At 39.6% G+C, this 17,470-nt stretch overlaps 1 protein-coding gene across 18 annotated transcripts in view; it reads left to right on the top strand.

Moving 5' to 3' along the window:
• LOC6037726 (probable WRKY transcription factor protein 1) overlaps nt 1–14,533 on the top strand; it is a 115,053-nt gene extending 100,520 nt beyond the window's left edge. For 15 of the 18 annotated variants that reach the window (XM_038257929.1, XM_038257928.1, XM_038257927.1 and 12 more), the window contains 6 exons: nt 1,080–1,468; nt 2,020–2,163; nt 2,315–2,668; nt 6,538–7,158; nt 7,280–9,622; nt 13,563–14,533. In XM_038257929.1, the coding sequence (XP_038113857.1) occupies nt 1,080–1,468; nt 2,020–2,163; nt 2,315–2,668; nt 6,538–7,158; nt 7,280–9,622; nt 13,563–13,950 (4,239 nt within the window). In that variant the 3' untranslated portion in view covers nt 13,951–14,533. The remainder of the gene's footprint in view (nt 1–1,079; nt 1,469–2,019; nt 2,164–2,314; nt 2,669–6,537; nt 7,159–7,279; nt 9,623–13,562) is intronic. The other 3 variants (XM_038257926.1, XM_038257931.1, XM_038257932.1) reach the window with 3 other exon arrangements.
• Nucleotides 14,534–17,470: the final 2,937 nt, after the last annotated feature.

Below are 17,470 nucleotides of genomic sequence, written 5' to 3'. Positions count from 1 at the left end.
TGCATTGAAATATTTGAAATTGCATTTCCAATTCTGAAAAACAAATTTAAAACCATTTATTTTTTTATTTTTTGGAAATTCAATAAATTATAATTATAACATAAATCATGCCATCTTTAACACCTAAACTACCATGCAAGCGAAAAAAGGCGAAGTCCAACAGCTGTATCTCGGCTCCCTGTGGACGGATTTTCAAAATTCAAGAAACAAAAGATGCGGACAGATCTCTATATTATTTTGCTTGAAAAGTCAAAAACAGAGGCACTTACCCTAAGTTATTCCCAAAACCAACCAGGTAACTTTTTTTCAGCCCAGATTTTGAAAATGCTGAATTTTGATACCCATATTGCCACTCCAATAAAATTCTTGGAAATACTCTGGAATTGGGGATATTCCGGGTTCCACCGGAGAACCTGGAACCGATCCCAATGTGGCCAGATCGGTCCAATATGGTATTGGATATTATAATTGTACTGTAACTTGCATTATGATAAAATTTTAAACAGATTGTCATTCAACATTCGATCCAACATGCAAAACAACTAGAAAATACAGGGCTGAAAAAAAGTTACCTGGTTGGTTTTAGGAATAACTTAGGGTTAGTGCCTCTGTTTTTGACTTTTCAAAAAGCAAAATAATCTAGAGATCTGTCCGCATATTTTGCTTCTTGAATTTTGAAAATCCATACAGCTGTTTGAAGTTGGACTTCGCCTTTTTTCGCTAGCTTGGTAGTTCGCGGGATAATATTGAGGATGGTAGTTTAAGTGTTAAACGGTTCTTTCAAAAGACCGAAGTTTAAAAAGAATCGCGGTTCTTTTTTTCTGAGCCACGGTTCGTTCGCTCTTTTTAGTGAACCGACTCTTTGAGCGGCTCGCTCTTTTTTTGCCCACCTCTAAACAAAAGTGAAAATATCTAAATATTAAATTGGTACATTATTGGTTTTTGTTGCACAATATCTTTAAAAAAATCAATACTGGAGATCAAGTGCTCTCAGTACGTACTTACCAATCAAAAACGTTTTAGACGTTTTATTTTTAAGAAAAACCATTTTAAAAAAAACTTCTCAATCTCCATTCCAGACAAACCCCGTTCGGAAGCTCAGCACAAGCAAAACGCCGACCCCTGAGCGGAAAGACTACAGCGGGGCAGGCAGCAACAACAACTCAATGTCCACTTCACAAACGCTCGCCACAATGTCTTCCTCCGGCGGGGGTGGCGGAGGATCCAACACCCACCAAACCACAGCAACGGGTGCAACGACACCGCGACCGATCCTGAAGCGCAGCCTGTCCCAGCAGAACGAACCCTGCCCGTACTGCGAGCGGTGCTTCGGCTTCAAGGCGTACGATCGTCACGTCGAGTGGTGCCGCGAGAAGGCTCTGCTCAACAAGAACATCCAGCACCACCAGTCCAGCGTCGCCAAAGAGAGGTTGCAAGCGAGGATCCAGTACAAAGCACCGCAACTCAAGTAGGTATCAGTGTGAGCCCAACATGAGTTACCAATCAGAAAAATAAAAGTTGGCCAAAGTTCCAGTCGACATGGTTTGCCTGGTGATTTAGGTGTTGAAATCAATAAGAATTTTCGAGCAATTTGTCATGCGCGTGGCTTATCGCGAATATTCTACACAGAAAGGAAGTTTATTGCAAAAATAACAAAACAAAAATACGAATCTTTTTTGTTCTTTAATTTTTTTAAATTCTTAAAAATTTAATTTTTTTTTTGGATTCTTTGAATTCTTTAAATTTTTCAAATTTTTCAATTTCTTTAAATTCTTTAAATTCTTTAAATTCTTTAAATTATTTAAATTCTTTAAATTCTTTAAATTCTTTAAATTCTTTAAATTCTTTAAATTCTTTAAATTCTTTAAATTCTTTAAATTCTTTAAATTCTTTAAATTCTTTAAATTCTTTAAAAAAAATTCTTTTCTCTTTTTTTTAACATTTCTAAAAGTTTTTAATTGCAGTTCCAGTGCAGCTTAGCAACGTGGCTAATTACATTCGTTCCCCGCTCCATTACAGATCAAAACGTGCCTTAAACCGTGAGAAGTACTCCGGCAGTCTAAGCTGCGGTGGCTCCACGAGCAGTCTAGCCGATTTGGATCTGCCCTTCCCGCGACACCGGAGTCATCTCAACTCGATGAGCTCGTCTCTCTCCAGTGATAAGTGAGTAAATCTTGAAAGCAAGACTGGAAGTTCGTAGAATTTCCCCCTTTCAAAACCCCCCATTGTATGTCCCAACTAACCACTCATTTCAAAATTTTCATCCCTGAAAAAAATCAAACTAACCATCCCACCCACAATTTACCACGCGAAGCAAATCCGACCACTCCGGATCTCTGAAGAAGATCCCCTCGAATGACCCCGGCGCCGTTGGGTACGCCGGTGACCGGAGGGGAGGAACCCTCCCCGGGAAGAAGCGTGAAATTAGGGCAAATCTGCTAGAGAATGAGAATTTCAGGAACGACAGCAACAACAACAACAACCCAACCGGAAAGATCTTCGGCAACAATCTGCTCATCCGGTCGACGCAGGACGTACGCCGCGAGAAGGAGCAGGCCGTTTCGGTGGAGCGCGTCGAGCGGCTCGAGCTCGTTGCGACGGGTCGCGCCGGAGAGCAGCGAGTTCCGCTGAAGCGTGGCGCCACCAAGATTGTAAAGTGCAACAAGAGGTATTTTCAGCAGCTTTCCGATGCCGTTGTGTTGTGTAGGCACATTTGGTTTTGTTTTGTGTTTTTGGTTTGTTTTCTCGGTTCTGCTCGCATTTTGCACAGTTGGGTCTGTTTGGTTTATTTATTGTTAAGATATAGAGTTCAGTAGGATGCAATGGTTGTTGAATAACCGTGAGTTTTTATTTGTTTTTACTATTTGGTTGACAAAATGTCTTTTAGTTGTACAGTTTTGTTTATTGCACATTTTTCTAGAGTTTCAAATTTGCACCATAAATATAGTCTGCACAATCTTGGGATGGTGAAACAAATGATTGGAATAATATGTTTCGGGGTTTTGTATTTAAAATTTATTTGTCTGCTGTATTTGATTTCTAAACGAGAACCGTCAATTTTGATTATTTCCAGTATGAGGAATTGTTGCTAGCAATGCAATTAGCTAATTCTACTACCATATAACCGCCAAAACGATGTGAACGCCACTGGGCATAAGATTGAATGAAGTTTTTTTTTTTCAAAACCTTTGTTTTCTTATAATATTTAAAAAGTAAAAAATAAGGCTTAGGGTTCGTTTTAAGGCTCATTTTATCTAAATGTTTTTTTTTTCCTAGATCAGTAGTGTCCTACCACTTGCACCTATTATAAAGTATGATTTAACTTTTGGTTATTTTTGTTGAGAGCTTTTAAAAAAATCATGTTCAGTTGGGGCAAGTGTATTAAATGGATTTTTAGTATGGAAAAAATTACGAATTGCGGCAAAGTCCTTAAGAACTGATAAACAATTGTCAAAAAAAATGTCCATACAAAGTATAATGATACAATGAAAATTTACTATTTATCATATAAGCAGTGTTGCAAATGAGTAATAGAAAAGCTGTCAATTGATTATCTCTGCACGAAAAATATCCGAGAGTATAGCGGCTGTCACTATAGCTTGTGAGATCTCTTCTTGTGTCTCGTAATTCCCAGCGATATCATTCTCTCTCTATCACTCCTGCCTTTTTTCCGACTATGCGCTCTCACCGTTGAGTCTCTCAATCTCTCCGAAAACTGCAATGAGAGAACGCGAGATGGCTATTAGAAGCCGACCACGCATGACGTCCCATAAAACTGCGCTAGCAGAAATTGGTTTTGTGCCGGCTTTTATGGTTAAACGCTGTGAGGTTTGGATAATCGTGCAAGCGGGAATGAGAGAGAAAATGAAAATGTCAATCGCGAGTGTGTAAACACGAAAACGTGTTCGGCTATGTTCGGCACTGAGAGTTTCAATAAGGAGAGAAAATAAGTTGTATTTGAGGCATGAACATTCAGGCGGGATAATTGTAGTTGCTGAAAGCTGATATTTTGATATTTTAACAACCCTGCATATAAGTAATTTTTTTTCGTGAAAACGATCAAATTTTTAGTAAAATTTTTTTTTTAATCTAAAAATTAAAGAAACGTTTCAAATACATTCTAATCTTATGTATCTAAGTGATAACAGTTCAATTGTTAGCAAATTAACATGTTGTTTCATGCATTGTTCCTCTTGTCCCAACAGGTTGTTCGTCTTGCCCCACTAGTTGAGTAGAACGTACGGAAAATCAATAATTTTAAATTCAATTTTTTACATTAAAACAGGATTTAAAAAAAAAACTTGTTTTATCAAAGTCTTAGTCAAGACCTGGAATAAGATGATTATAAAAAAATCCGACAGATTTTTTAACGTTTTTAATGGGTTATAACGAGCATTTCCTTAGCTTGTTACACTTGCCCCACTTTCCCCTATTGGACTGACTTGTACCGATATTGGTGTGCCAATCAACATGTTTTTAACATAAAATAAAAGCGCTTTGCATCACCGAGATTCCAACCCAGTCCAAATTCGACTTGATTGTGTATCTCGCTGCAGGTAACTTTTTGACGTTTCAAGACAAAAGCGTTTTAACGTTTGACCACCAATAAACAAAATCTCGAGCACGCAATGTAAACAATAACAAACACGTTTTGTGTGGAAGACCGTTCTGTGCCTTGTCGCAAAATTTGGTTGAAATTGGTTGCTGGAGTCCCGGGTTAAAAATCAAAAATGTAAACAGTACACACGCATGCAAGAGTGACAAAACGGCTTCGGACGGCCAACTGTCGTAATTGCAGGCTGTGGCAAAACAGCACGATCTGATCGACACAACATAGCATATGAAAAGTTTCAACATTGTACACAGCTTTTTTATAGGTTCGTTTGAACTTGAAACATTTTCATAAAAAAAATCAATGAAATCAATGATTTTACCATAAAGTTCTAGTCATAAAATGAGGCATTTTATATTTTTTGTAGTTTTACGTAGTTTTGTGAATTTTTTTGAGAAAATAATGGAAATTTGAGAAGCTCATCATAATCCTGAGATCATAACGGAAATTTTGAATTTTAATTTTATGGGTTTTGCTAACATTTTAGCAAAGTTATTGTATTTTTGCAGCGTAGCAAAAATGTTCCCGCTTGCGTCGCTTTTCGGAAATACACGCGGAAAAAAAGTTGCTCCGACTAATTTAGTCGTAGTAATTAGAGGATTGATCAAATCGAGATCTGCAAAGTTCTAGGCTCATCTGGAGATCCGTACAAATCTCTGGAAAAAGGAATCATCCAGATTGGTTGAGTTTTGGCTGAGAACCAGCGAGTTGAAGTTAGCGTTCCAATTTTTTTCCGCCTTGGACGGAGGAGTGTTAATGAAAACCATGATTTTTGAAGCTTCAAGTTGTCTAGAATCGAGGAAAAATATCCAAATAGCTCATACACGCTTTTCAAAATTTCATCCTAAGGTGTACATTGCCGGAGAATGTGTCATATATTATACAGTCATCCCACATATTCGGAACACCCACAAATTCTGAACACTTTTATGATAATGTGTCAATAGCATGCCAAAAGTAGCTTTTCTGTCGATCGTACTATTTTTAGAACCTTTATTTGGACATTATCTTGCTATTTCACTAGTAAAAGTAGTACTTTTTGAACAAAAAACTTGCAAAAAACTTCATTCCAAGACTATTTTGTCCAGAGCAGCAAAACACTGCCTCCAAATGGCCTGTTTCATAATTGTGGGATGTTATTGTGCCACCCACAATTGTGGAACACCTGAATTTAACTGATATTTTCACAAAAAAAGTTATCAAACCATGTATAAAACATCACTAAGCTTGAGTTTCATTGGTTTCAGTGAAGTCATTATTTGATAATAAATATGTACTTCTGGAGAGATCCAAAGTTTGTTTACATTCGTAAGAAAAAAGTGTTCCGAATTTGTGGATTTCAAGGGTCAAAGTAATTCTTCAAAAACTTTATATAAAAGTTAAAATTTGCAGATGTTCGATACAGCATTCGAAAGATCGCAAGAAAAGCTTTCAAATGAAGGTAAATGAAGGTCATTAAGTTCAATTATCGATTTGCTATGATTTTTTGAACATTGGCCGATCTGGAAACCGTTCCAAATATGTGGGATGACTGTATTTCATTTTTTCACTTCACTTTTGTAAACACGTAAAGTTGAGCCTGAAACTATTCGAAATTTAACCTTTTTAGGAAAAAATAAGAATCAAAATGGTTGGCGCGTACCTTTGTCCCGTGCGTACTTTTGCGCCGGAAAAGGATTTTAACAAATATGTACACTCAGTATTTAAGTCCTTTCCATAGCAGCTCCGCTCGGAAGGCACTTCGACGCACATGATATGGGTGTGGAAACGTTGAAGCTAGACAGAGTTTGTTCTTTCAATGTTGTCTGTAGAAATTTTATTAATTGTTCAGTAAATGTTGTACATATTGTTCTTTCTGAACCTCTTTGTATGCACCGTGCAAGCCATGCAACGCATAATTCCGATTCTTCCGTTTCCATTTGCAGCGACGCTTCCTTCTTCGATCCGCACAAGCAAACGAAGAACGCGCCGCCTCCTCCGTTGGCCGAACGAAGCTCGTTGAGCTGTACGGCGGCTTCCGGCATCCAGAATAACCCGAGCCAGGAAACGCTCGCCAGCAAGTCTAGCTTTGAAACTTTTGAGCAGTACTTTTACTACTACGAGAAGCAAAATCGACAGAAGGATCGCGACTTGGGTCACGAAGAGTACGAGGGGTTCGAGGATGAAGAGTTGGAGATTCCGTTTACGAACACTATGAAGCGGACCAAGGGAAAGTCTGGGCAGTCTGGGAAGCGACGGGGTCGTCATGGGGTGGCGCAGGGTGGGTTGGAGGAGGATGACGACTTTGTGCCTCCGTTTTACGACTCGAACGAGTTGCGACCGATCGTTGATCGGTCCGGTGGTGGTGGTCCAGGAGGTGAAGGTGGTTCCGCTAGTCGCCGCAAGGGGTCGCGTATTCCGAAGAAGGTCACGCTGCACCAAATGCACCAAGATTCGCAAGATCCGTCCAGTGGTGGTGGGAAAAATCACGCAATGCTTCCTAAGCTGTTTTGTACGGAGCGGGTAGAGAGCTTCGATTTGAGTCGCGATCGGAACGAAATCATCCAGTACCATGAATGTTGCACGTAATGTTGAACGGTTTTCTTTATTACATGTGTGTTTTTTCTTCTTCTCTTTCTCTCTTCTTCTTTTCTTTTGTTTCCCTGTGTTTTTTGAATCTACTTCCAGTGGCTACACGCCGGACCGGTACGACCCGTTTTTGTCGGCGAAGCGGCAGCTTGAGGAGCTGTTCTCACCGACCTCTAGCTTTAACACTTCGACCAAACAACAACAGACTTCCAACAGCCGCGTGACGAGTCCGGCGACGCCCAGTCCGACACAGGCTATGAGCAAGTCGGTTGTGGTTCCGGCGACGACCAAGACGACCTCCCCCAACATGAACCTCTCCAACTTCCGACGCGCTTCGTCGCTGCGAATGCCCCGCAAGGTGTCGCGGCCAATGTTTATCGAGAAGGCCAAATCCAACATCCAGAAGGGCATCACGGACGACGGGCCGGTATCGCCGAATTTTTTGAAGTCGTCCGAGTACGACGAGATTCCGATCAAGTCCGTGTTCAACGCGGCACAAATGGCGGAGAAGCCGAAAATGCGCGACTCCAGCTCGGTTCGACGAAATCTCAAGCTGGATATTAAAGATCCGAACATGCCCGCAACGGATGTTCCGCTTTCGAAGACAGACTCGCTGGCGGTATTTTTAAAGTACGAACACGAGCTTAACCTGCTCATGAGCGAAAAGGAGATGAAAGACAAGAGTAACAGCTTGAGCAAGCGGTCCGCTTCGCTGACCGGACACGAGCGAAAGGAGACATACAGTCCGAGCGTGAACTGTAAAAGCAACGAGCGATCGTCGCCGAGCGAAAAGGAAAAGCCCGAAAAGCCTGTTCAGGAGATTCAACCGATCAAGAAGGTCCCACAAAAGCTTGTTCCGATCAAGCTTGATCCAATTAACATAACCTACAACAACAACAACAGTAACAGCACAAGCAAACCTACGGTCATCTCGCTGGACGCGATCCTCGGCAAGAGCAGCACCAAACCAAAGGCTCCACCGGAGGAAAAGCTGATGACCCGCAAAGAGTCCACCAACTACATCGATCCCAAGCTTATCAACAGGTGCGACAACCTACCGATCATGGTCACCAAGCTGACCAAACCGGAGCTGATCGAGACGAAGCCGACTGTGCCGGCGACGACCATTCCCAAAGTTTCACCCGAACCTCCGAAACGGCTAAATGGTACAAGTCCCGATACTGAAGGTGGCGGTGGCAAAGCGACCGACAACCGCCTCAGCGACCTCAGTACAAAGAGTGACGACTCCAAACCGACGTTGACGCGACAAAACGGGACTTCAGCTTCGCGAAGTTCCGAAAGCAGCAGCATCGGAGATAGTAGTCGCGAGCCAAGTCCGCCGAGCCAACGCAGCGAACACAAACCGAACCAAGATGCCAAATCACAGTCGCCGGACTCGGGCGTTGAGCGATCGACGCCCACCAAGCAGCCGGCGTCCACTCCAATTGCCGTCCAGAAGCCGGAACGACCTCCGCTGCCATCATTTGACGACTTTGACTTTGAGGAGTTCATCTCCTCGTTTGAAGACGAACGACGATCCTTTCAGAATGCCTTCTACTCTCGTAACGCGACTTCCAACAACAACAACAGTAGTACTAGTAGTTTCAACCAGCGTGTGACCAACAACAGTTTTACCGATAACAGTGTGAAGAGTGCCGTGAATGGTAGTAGTACTAGCAACAACAACAACAACACCAGTAGCCCTAGCCACTTTGCAGCATCAAAACCCCTCACCAGCAGCCAATCTTACTACAAACCTCTCAATATCAACGGTAGATCTGAAGAAGAGGAGACCCGCCAGAAGTCCCCGCAAGTGCCGCCACGTCGACACCAACCGGCGCCGCCGCCGGAACAACCACCCAGCACGATCCGGAACCTGCCCAGCATTCAACCCGTCGTCGCCAAGACCCTTCCAGGATCCCCAACCCCAAACAATCCGAACTCCATCTTCCCCTACGGACCACCGTCCAACGACACCAACAACAACAACAACAACAACTCCGTCAAGTCCAGCCCCTCATCAACATCGCGGCTTGGTAGCGGTAACAACAACTCGTTTAACAACTCTCCCCTAACAGCAACAACCCATCAGCCATATCAGCAGCAGCACCAACAGCACACAACACTTTCGAAAACCACATCCGCCACAAATCACATGATTTCAGCTACTCCGTCGCCGCCGCCGCCGCCCCAACTGGCCAACTCAGCCGCCTCGACCGCATTCCTGGACGATCTGTCGCCGACCGAGCGGGATCTCATGAAGAGCGTCCAGGAGCTGGACCGGATGTGCGAGTCGTCCTCGTCGATGTACCCGGCGGACTCGGACGAAGTTTCGAGCGTGGAGGGCTATCCGCTGTCGGGAGGGGGATCCAGGGACGGTGGGCAGCGCGGTCATCGGCCCTCCGAGGGATCCAAGTTTAGCGCCGATTCGGCGTACGGCAGGTGGGTGCTTGGCTTTTACTAGTTCATTATAGCAATGAAGCTCTCAGAATCTCAACAAAACAAATGTTGGGTTCTTAAGGTGGTATTCGATTGAAAGAAACTTGATTTGCAAGCTTGTCAAAGCACAATGTTCCACTGCGACAAACATTCCCTTAACTTCAATAGGAAAGGTTTCAAAACTTGTTCCGACAAACTCTTTGACAAGCACGAAAAATGTCAAAACAGTATTTGTCAAGTTTGCAAAAAAGTTTCTTACATTAGAATACCACCTTAAGTACCTCACAAACAGTACAGAGTCTCAAGTTTTTCGCAAATTATTTCGTGATTTTTAAATTTTATTTTTTATTTTGATGAATCTTTGCCCATGCATTGTCAATAAAAAGAATTCTGCTTCATTAGTTTGTTCATATAATTTTGCAGTCTCGTTATACAAAATGGGTACGTAAATAAATAAAAATCTGTATCTTTGAATGTTCTGATCGATTTGGTGTCTTCGGCAAAGTTGTAGATTAAGGCAATTCATAAAAAATAGTTACACTCTTAAAAAATACAAATTAATTAATTTAAAAAAAATTAAAAAAAAGATTTTTTCAAAATCAAACCATTCACTTTAACGACCCCAGGTATTTTGTAGTCTCTATTGCAAGTTTTTGCTCGTACCAAAGGCTTAAAAAATTTAGAGAGCACCCAAAAACTTCGTTCTACTCCAAGGAATCTTCCACCCCAGGGATCAAACTTAAGACCTTTGGATTGCAAGTCCAACCGCCGCCAGCGATTCCACCGGAGCAGGCTAGGTTCGTTGTCTTTATAGCAGAGAGACAACTCCCACACCTGGAATGACTTAAACAGTTTGGCGCCCTCAGCAGAGCCCAAGAGAAACTTTGCATTTTGCAAATTTGCCAAGTTGCCGATTTGTGCTGCGCCTTCTTGAGAAAGATAAAGCGCCCTCTCGGGAAGCCCCATGGCGCCTAAAATGCCATTTTTGTAAATTAAAAAAAGAGCCTAAGAGAGAAATTTAGTCTGTAATTTTCAACTGACGATATCTCGGAACAAATTGTTTCAATTTTCAATGTTAAAACATGAAACTTTTTGTAATTTTATGATCTTTTTAATACAAATAATTTCAAGATTTTAAATTTGTTTGCTGTTCGGGGAGAGTTGTTAAATGAGGAAAATAAACTATTAGAAGACCTTTTCCAAAAAAAAATGCCCTTTTTACGTAAATGGACCGACGTTTTACAACTTTAGGTACATTTTACCAAAAACTTTTCGAATACAAATTCGATTCGGTTTTTAAAAAAAGATTTAAAAAACAACTGTCCGGCTCGAAGATTGTAGTCGTTTGGGACCATCCATAAACCACGAGGATGCTTTTTTTGGAAATCTCAACTGGAACTGAAGACACAAAAATCGATTATTATTTTTTTGTAGAAAGGTATTGAGGTTTTGCAGCGCGACTTTGTTTCAAATGTAGGTGGCGCCAAAATGAGGTTACTTGCCAAAAATCGTATTCCTTTCTGCTGGATTAAAGAACAAAATCGCTTATTTCTCATGATTCCCTGCATCAATTTTAATGAAACTTGTTGCAAAAGACGAGAAATTTTTTTTGCTTTAGAATAATGTACATCAATTTTTGGCGCGCAAAAATTTGTTTACTTTTTCTTTAAAAAACATGTTTTGGAACACGAAAAAATGAGTTTCCTTGTATATATCAATGAAATAAACAGTTATATAGTTGATAACAGATGCGTTAACGTATATTCAATCATTTTTATTGATTTTTGATAGACTTTCTTCCCAATTTGTCCAAATTACTATCTTTTTCTTAATTTACAGTTTTCGCATAGAAAAATCAAACAAATATTGGAAAGTTGTACACCAAATTGTTGGAAATAATTTTTCTCATCCGAATCCGGCATAAGTTTTATAAAAATGTTGATTATGAAGGAAAAAACTTGTTTTTTCAAAAAATCATAGGTTTACGCTATTTGTTCATAGGTGGCGACAAGTGTCTTTTAGCTTTGCTGCAAATTCTCTATGAAGAATAATAATTCTTAAGACAAGCAACTAGGGGAAATTCTCGTATGTTTGGCAGGTTAAGCATTCGCTCCTAACTCCATCCAATTTGCTGATTTTCACTATTCAAACAACTAATTTTGCAAAACTTTTGATAGAAACTTGCTTGCTCACTTCTTATTGAGCTATTTATCACTCGATTTCAGTTGAAAACGCTTTTAATTAGCTTTAATTGAATGTCAAAGTTCTGACCTGCCAACATTAGAGGCACGCTGGAATTAGATGCTGTTCCCCTACATGCTGCTGTTCTGACAATTCCCGTTTATCTGTTGGTCTAATCTTATTTTCATTTTTTTTATTCTTAAAATTTTCAATTTTTCTAAATATTATTTTATTTTTTATTTTTAAATAAAAAAATGAATTTAGAATTTTTTAAATCATTTTTTTTTCTTTTTTTAAATTATTTAATTATTTTTAATTACGTTTATTTTTTTTTTTTGGTTTATTTTTTTAATTAAAAAAAAATCAGTGCTTGATTCGATTTTTCCTAGCTTGATTCAATTTTTCCGTGCATAATTTCATTTGATGCGGTAGCAAACAGGCTATTTAAACTTTCAATTCATAAGGTAAACGTTTCAATGTTATGCGACGAGATAGTTGTAAGCTGCGGAGCTAGAGAACTTTAAAAATCGCGTTACAATAATACTTCCGAGTAACTATGCTACGAGAAAAAATTGGAGCAATTCTCTACAAAATCGGCCGATTTCGACTATTTTTTTTTTTTTTTTTTTTGTAACGAAGTTGACTTTATATCTGTCGGCCACCATTGCTAGTACCAAACACTAGTGTCTTCCTTTTATCTACAAGGACTTCGCCGCCCTGAGCTCCTAAGTGTATGAAAGTATGGCACGGAGCGACGGCGCAGAATACCCATATTTTCACAAAGAATTTTAGAGCGCCCGCCGCGGGATTCGAATCAGCGACCTCTGGATTGTGAGTCTAGAGCGCGGTCCGATTGATCCACACGGGCGGATATTTGTCGAAAAATCACATGAATGTAACCATTTTTGTATGGACAGCAGCCAAAATTGTATGGAGACTCAATGACACAAAATAGCTTCTTTGCACTTACAAAATTTGAGCCAAATAAAAAAAATACAAATAAAATCCATTTCCGGTTTTGGTAGAGAGTTGCTCATCGTTTAATCAAATACCACCGGAATAAAACAAGATTTTATCATTCTTCAAAACGAACGAAATTGAATCCTAATGAATATTCAACGACCGCCCCTTATTTTGGGATTTAAACTAGTGATAAAAAGCAAAACAAAATAAGTCATTTTTTACCGATAAGTCTCTGATCTTAACCTACAAGTTTGCCGAAGACACAAAATTTAAAAAAAAAAGATAAGAAAATTCTTTCTTAAGATATATAAATAATTTCATACATTTACATACCCGTTTTGTATGACCAGCCTCAAAACTTTTATGGAAAAAATAATAATGCCAAATGTCTATTTTTGACATAGGAAATACAAGGACGAACTTTCATCCAAATAAAAAAAAAAAACATAAAAAGAAGAGTCGTTTTGCGAAAACGGAGAGAACTACTCTACATTATTTTGAATGCCTCTATCTCAGACACAAATGGTTTCAAAATAAACATTCCAGAATTTTCTAATCTCTCTAACATTTTCAAATTCGTAACTGAAATATGAGAACGGTTAAGTTTAGAAAAAAAAAGATTCTGAGAAATTCCAGTGTGTAGAAATGCAAAACAAAAATATTACTAAGCCATAAAAACAAACATTATAGTTAAAAAAAAAATGCAACCAAAGTAGTTTAACTGAAATACTGATATCATAATCCTCATTCCACGCCGCGCCCGCTAACTCTTCACCGCCTTCTTAACCTCTCCATCCAGCAGTCTGTCCCGGCAGTCACCAAACCAACAGGACTCGCACCATACGCACACGGTCCGCCGGACGCATCATCACCACCACCACCACCGAGGAGGTGCCACTAGTCAACAGCAGCAGTTGCTCCTGCAGCAGGACGCGTTCGACAATTCGAGCGGTTCCGAGTCGTCTCTGCCGCCGATTACGACGGCCACCCTCAAGGCGCAAAAGATTGAGCTGCACTCGCACGGCAGCAGCACGAAGCTCGCGGCGGGACCCACTGCAACGGCCGCCGCCGCAGCCATGGCGGCCAGCCAAATGTCCAAGTTTTGCCACGAGTGCGGGTCGCGCTTTATGATCAGCACGGCCAAGTTTTGCATGGAGTGTGGCGTCCGGCGGATCATGCTGGACTAGAGAGAGACTACTTTGTTATCAATATGTATGTGTCTGTGAACAATAAAAATTTTCGTTTGTTTTGCCCCTTATTTATCACACTTGAACCGCACACAGATTATCATTTTCATCATTTTTTAAGTTACCGAACCTAATTGAGCTGATCCGCTGAAACACTGCAGAACATAGGCCCCAAAAAAAAAACATTAACAAGACTGAATCTGTAAACATCTGAACAAGAGTTTAGGAGCCAATGAGGAAAAATAAAAGAAAAGTACTAACAAGAAGAAGCAGTAAACTTAATTTTCTAATGCATAATTGATTGTTAAAAGATCCCCACACGAGATCAGAACAAGAATTCGAGGACGACACGTAGGGAACAATAGAGCCAAAAGGTTCGAACTTTCGTTTACGTACTATTTATAATGCACTAATTTGCAAACTTGAACCTTTGAACAAACATGAAAAAGTAGGCAACAATGATGCGATTCAAAAACTGAAACAAAAACTGTCTGTTTATCAAGAGGAAACGATACCCAATGTTTAACAATGCATTTTAACACAGTCTAACACAGAAGTCAATACATTTAAAAGTTGAATAAAACTGTGTTTTCTTTTCTTTAGTGATATCCGAAATTACCTTTTCCTAATAATCATTTGGAAAATAGAGTCCAAAAGCCCTGTGTAAATGTTTATGTACAACTAGAGCGTCCAATTTCCCGTCTCTTGAAAAAAAAACCCGCGAATTCCAGGGATTTCCCGTATTATTTTTTTGTAAATTTCCCGGGAATTCCCGAAATTCAAGCAGAATATAAATTTTCTTAACTTTTTGAAACCATTTTTTTTAAATGATCAAAAAAAATGAAGAAACATAATTAACATAATTTTGTTCATTTCAATTTATTGTTATGTATATCAAGAATTATTTCTTATAATATTAACTTCCCATGTATCTGGAAATAGATCTAACCTCATAAAAATAATCTTTTAGAATTAAGGTAAACTTGAAAAAAATAATTGGAGTTATTTCATTTAATAATAGAAATTAACCCTTGCCCGCCAAAGCAAAATTGAGATTTTTACGGATTGGTTTGGCATGACCAAATAAGATGAAAATTGAATTGATATCGTAAAATATTTCAAATAAGTTTGTGTACTTCAATTCGTTCAATAAGAAATTACAATTTGAAGTGAAATAGTTATGGAACACCAATGGGTGTTCGAGGGCTAAATATGGAAAAATGGAATGTTGTTAATTTATCGTTATTTTAAAAACTTGCTCCAAATATTTTTAAACATTGTGTTGCTTGAAGTAAAACGTGAAGTTAGCAAGGAAAAACTATAAAGCATTACTATTTTGCTGAAACCAGTATGAGTTGTTTTAGAAAAGTTATTTTTCATGAAAAATAACTTTACGTGTCAAACCACACTCTCGCAAACTGGTCACAGAGGCAAGTTTAAAATAAATTTTATGATTGTGGAGTAAGGATTTATTTTATTCACTGTACCATCCCTTTGATGAAAAGAACCAAACGTAATTAAAAAACATTTCTGATCACCTTTTTTTTCATTTTAATACAAAAAAACTAACTTAATCCTCCTATGTGGTTGGAGCCTTCCTCACAACAATGGCTGTACACAAGTTTCATCTATTTTTTAGATTTTATTTTTTTTACTTTTTCCAAAAAGTAAATCGATATAACTTAAGTGGCCATATCTCGAGACAGGGTTGCCAGATCTTCAATGTTTTAGACTCGTTGGAAAGGTATTTTGATAACCTAACCAACAATGGGTCGGATGGTGGATCCGGACATAGTTTACATACAGTTAAGTGAGATCCAAATATATGTGAAAACACATTTTTATACATAACTTTTGAACTACTTATTGGAACTTCAATCTGTATAAAACTCGATCTATGGGACCCTAAATCAAGTCGAATGCGACAAGTTCGGGTCAAATCGGTTCAGCCAGTGCCGAGAAACATGAGCTAGTTTGTTGGTCACATACATACATACACACACACATACACACAGACATTTGTTCAGTTTTCGATTCTGACTCGATATGTATACATGAAGGTGGGTCTACGACGTTTTTATACGAAGTTCATTTTTAGAGCAGGATTATAGGCTTACCTCAGTGAGGAAGGCAAAAATACAATCCAGGTTTTTACGCGAAGATGGCGTTTGAATGGTGAACGCCCGAAATGTCAAAATCGCGCAGTAGCACCAACATTAGGAAAAAAGTGGCTGTCATGCCATGGCACACTTTTCCGTAATGTTGGTACCACTGCGTGATTTTGACATTTCGGGTGTTCACCATTCGAACGCCATCTTCGATTAAAAACCTGGATACAACATTTTTTCGATGGATCAACTATGGTCCCCTTAGAACCCCCCTTTTCTGTCAAGAATGGCCACAAGGTTTTTTTTTTTTAATTGATTTAAAAATCCATTGTACTCTGAAAAATAATATCATAAATATAAGCTTCTTTTTGGAACCCAATTCTTTTATGATTGGCAGGTGAGCAAATCTCTACGAAAACGCACAAGGCCACTCCAGGTTGTAGCCAATTCTAGCGAAATACCCTAACATATATTGTAGACCACTTCCCAAACACGGACGGGAACTTCAAGTATCTAAATGAAAATCGTCCCTATCGCGCAAAACTTATCGTTTTTCTGGACGTTACCTTGCAAGAACTAGCAATCTGAACGCGATTGCGTTGCCTGTATCCGATGATCTTTCGACGATTCACTTTTGAGTTCTACGCTCGATTTGGAGGTTGCTTGACTACCACCGGTGGCAGGATGTGCAAAAACACTGCACATCTTTGCGCCCCCCCTCCAAGTATGCTCGCGTTTGCATCGATCTTCATAAACTTGTTAACGACAGAGCGGCAAAGAGGTTTGCGAGATGTCGGATGAAATCGCGCCACTTGATACTTTCGGGTGTATACCGAAAAGTCTTATAAAGTTCAATGCAATAGTCGATTTTTTAATCTCCGGATCAGTTGAACGGTATGCTTGTAGCTTCCTCCATAAGTTCAAGTCGTTGAAAGTAGCCTCCGCTGCAAGTGGAGCTTTGGCCCAAGGCTTCACGTAAAACAATGCTCCGATGCGAACAAACCGGTGAAACTGGTGTGAGTTCGAACGCGTAGCCACGTAGACCACGTAGCAGGAAAATTTGTGTCAGTCCACCAGATCAGACTGCAGATCATAGTGACCGATAAGATAAAAAGACTATACTTTAGTCGTAGATTTAACCCTAGAACAACAACTTAGCTTAAACCACTGATAACTAAGCCAGTTCTGCTCGGATCGTTTCGCGATGTTCTACAAAGTTGTTCCCCATAAAAAATAAGTATGTTATTTAGTGCAGTTTTAGATTTTTAGAACAATGAAGTGTAAAAAATTGTGTTTTCTCCATACTAACATTGAAACCGTTAGTCCGATACACAATAGAAATGGAATGGGCACCACGAATTCTTAACCGAATTGGCTGAAAATATCAGGAGAGCTTCTATAGATATGAAACT

Source organism: Culex quinquefasciatus, chromosome 2 (assembly GCF_015732765.1).
Source record: "Culex quinquefasciatus strain JHB chromosome 2, VPISU_Cqui_1.0_pri_paternal, whole genome shotgun sequence".
Lineage (NCBI taxonomy): Eukaryota > Metazoa > Arthropoda > Insecta > Diptera > Culicidae > Culex > Culex quinquefasciatus.
Note: the sequence above shows the minus strand (reverse complement) of the source record. Positions and strands in the feature narration are given on the sequence as shown.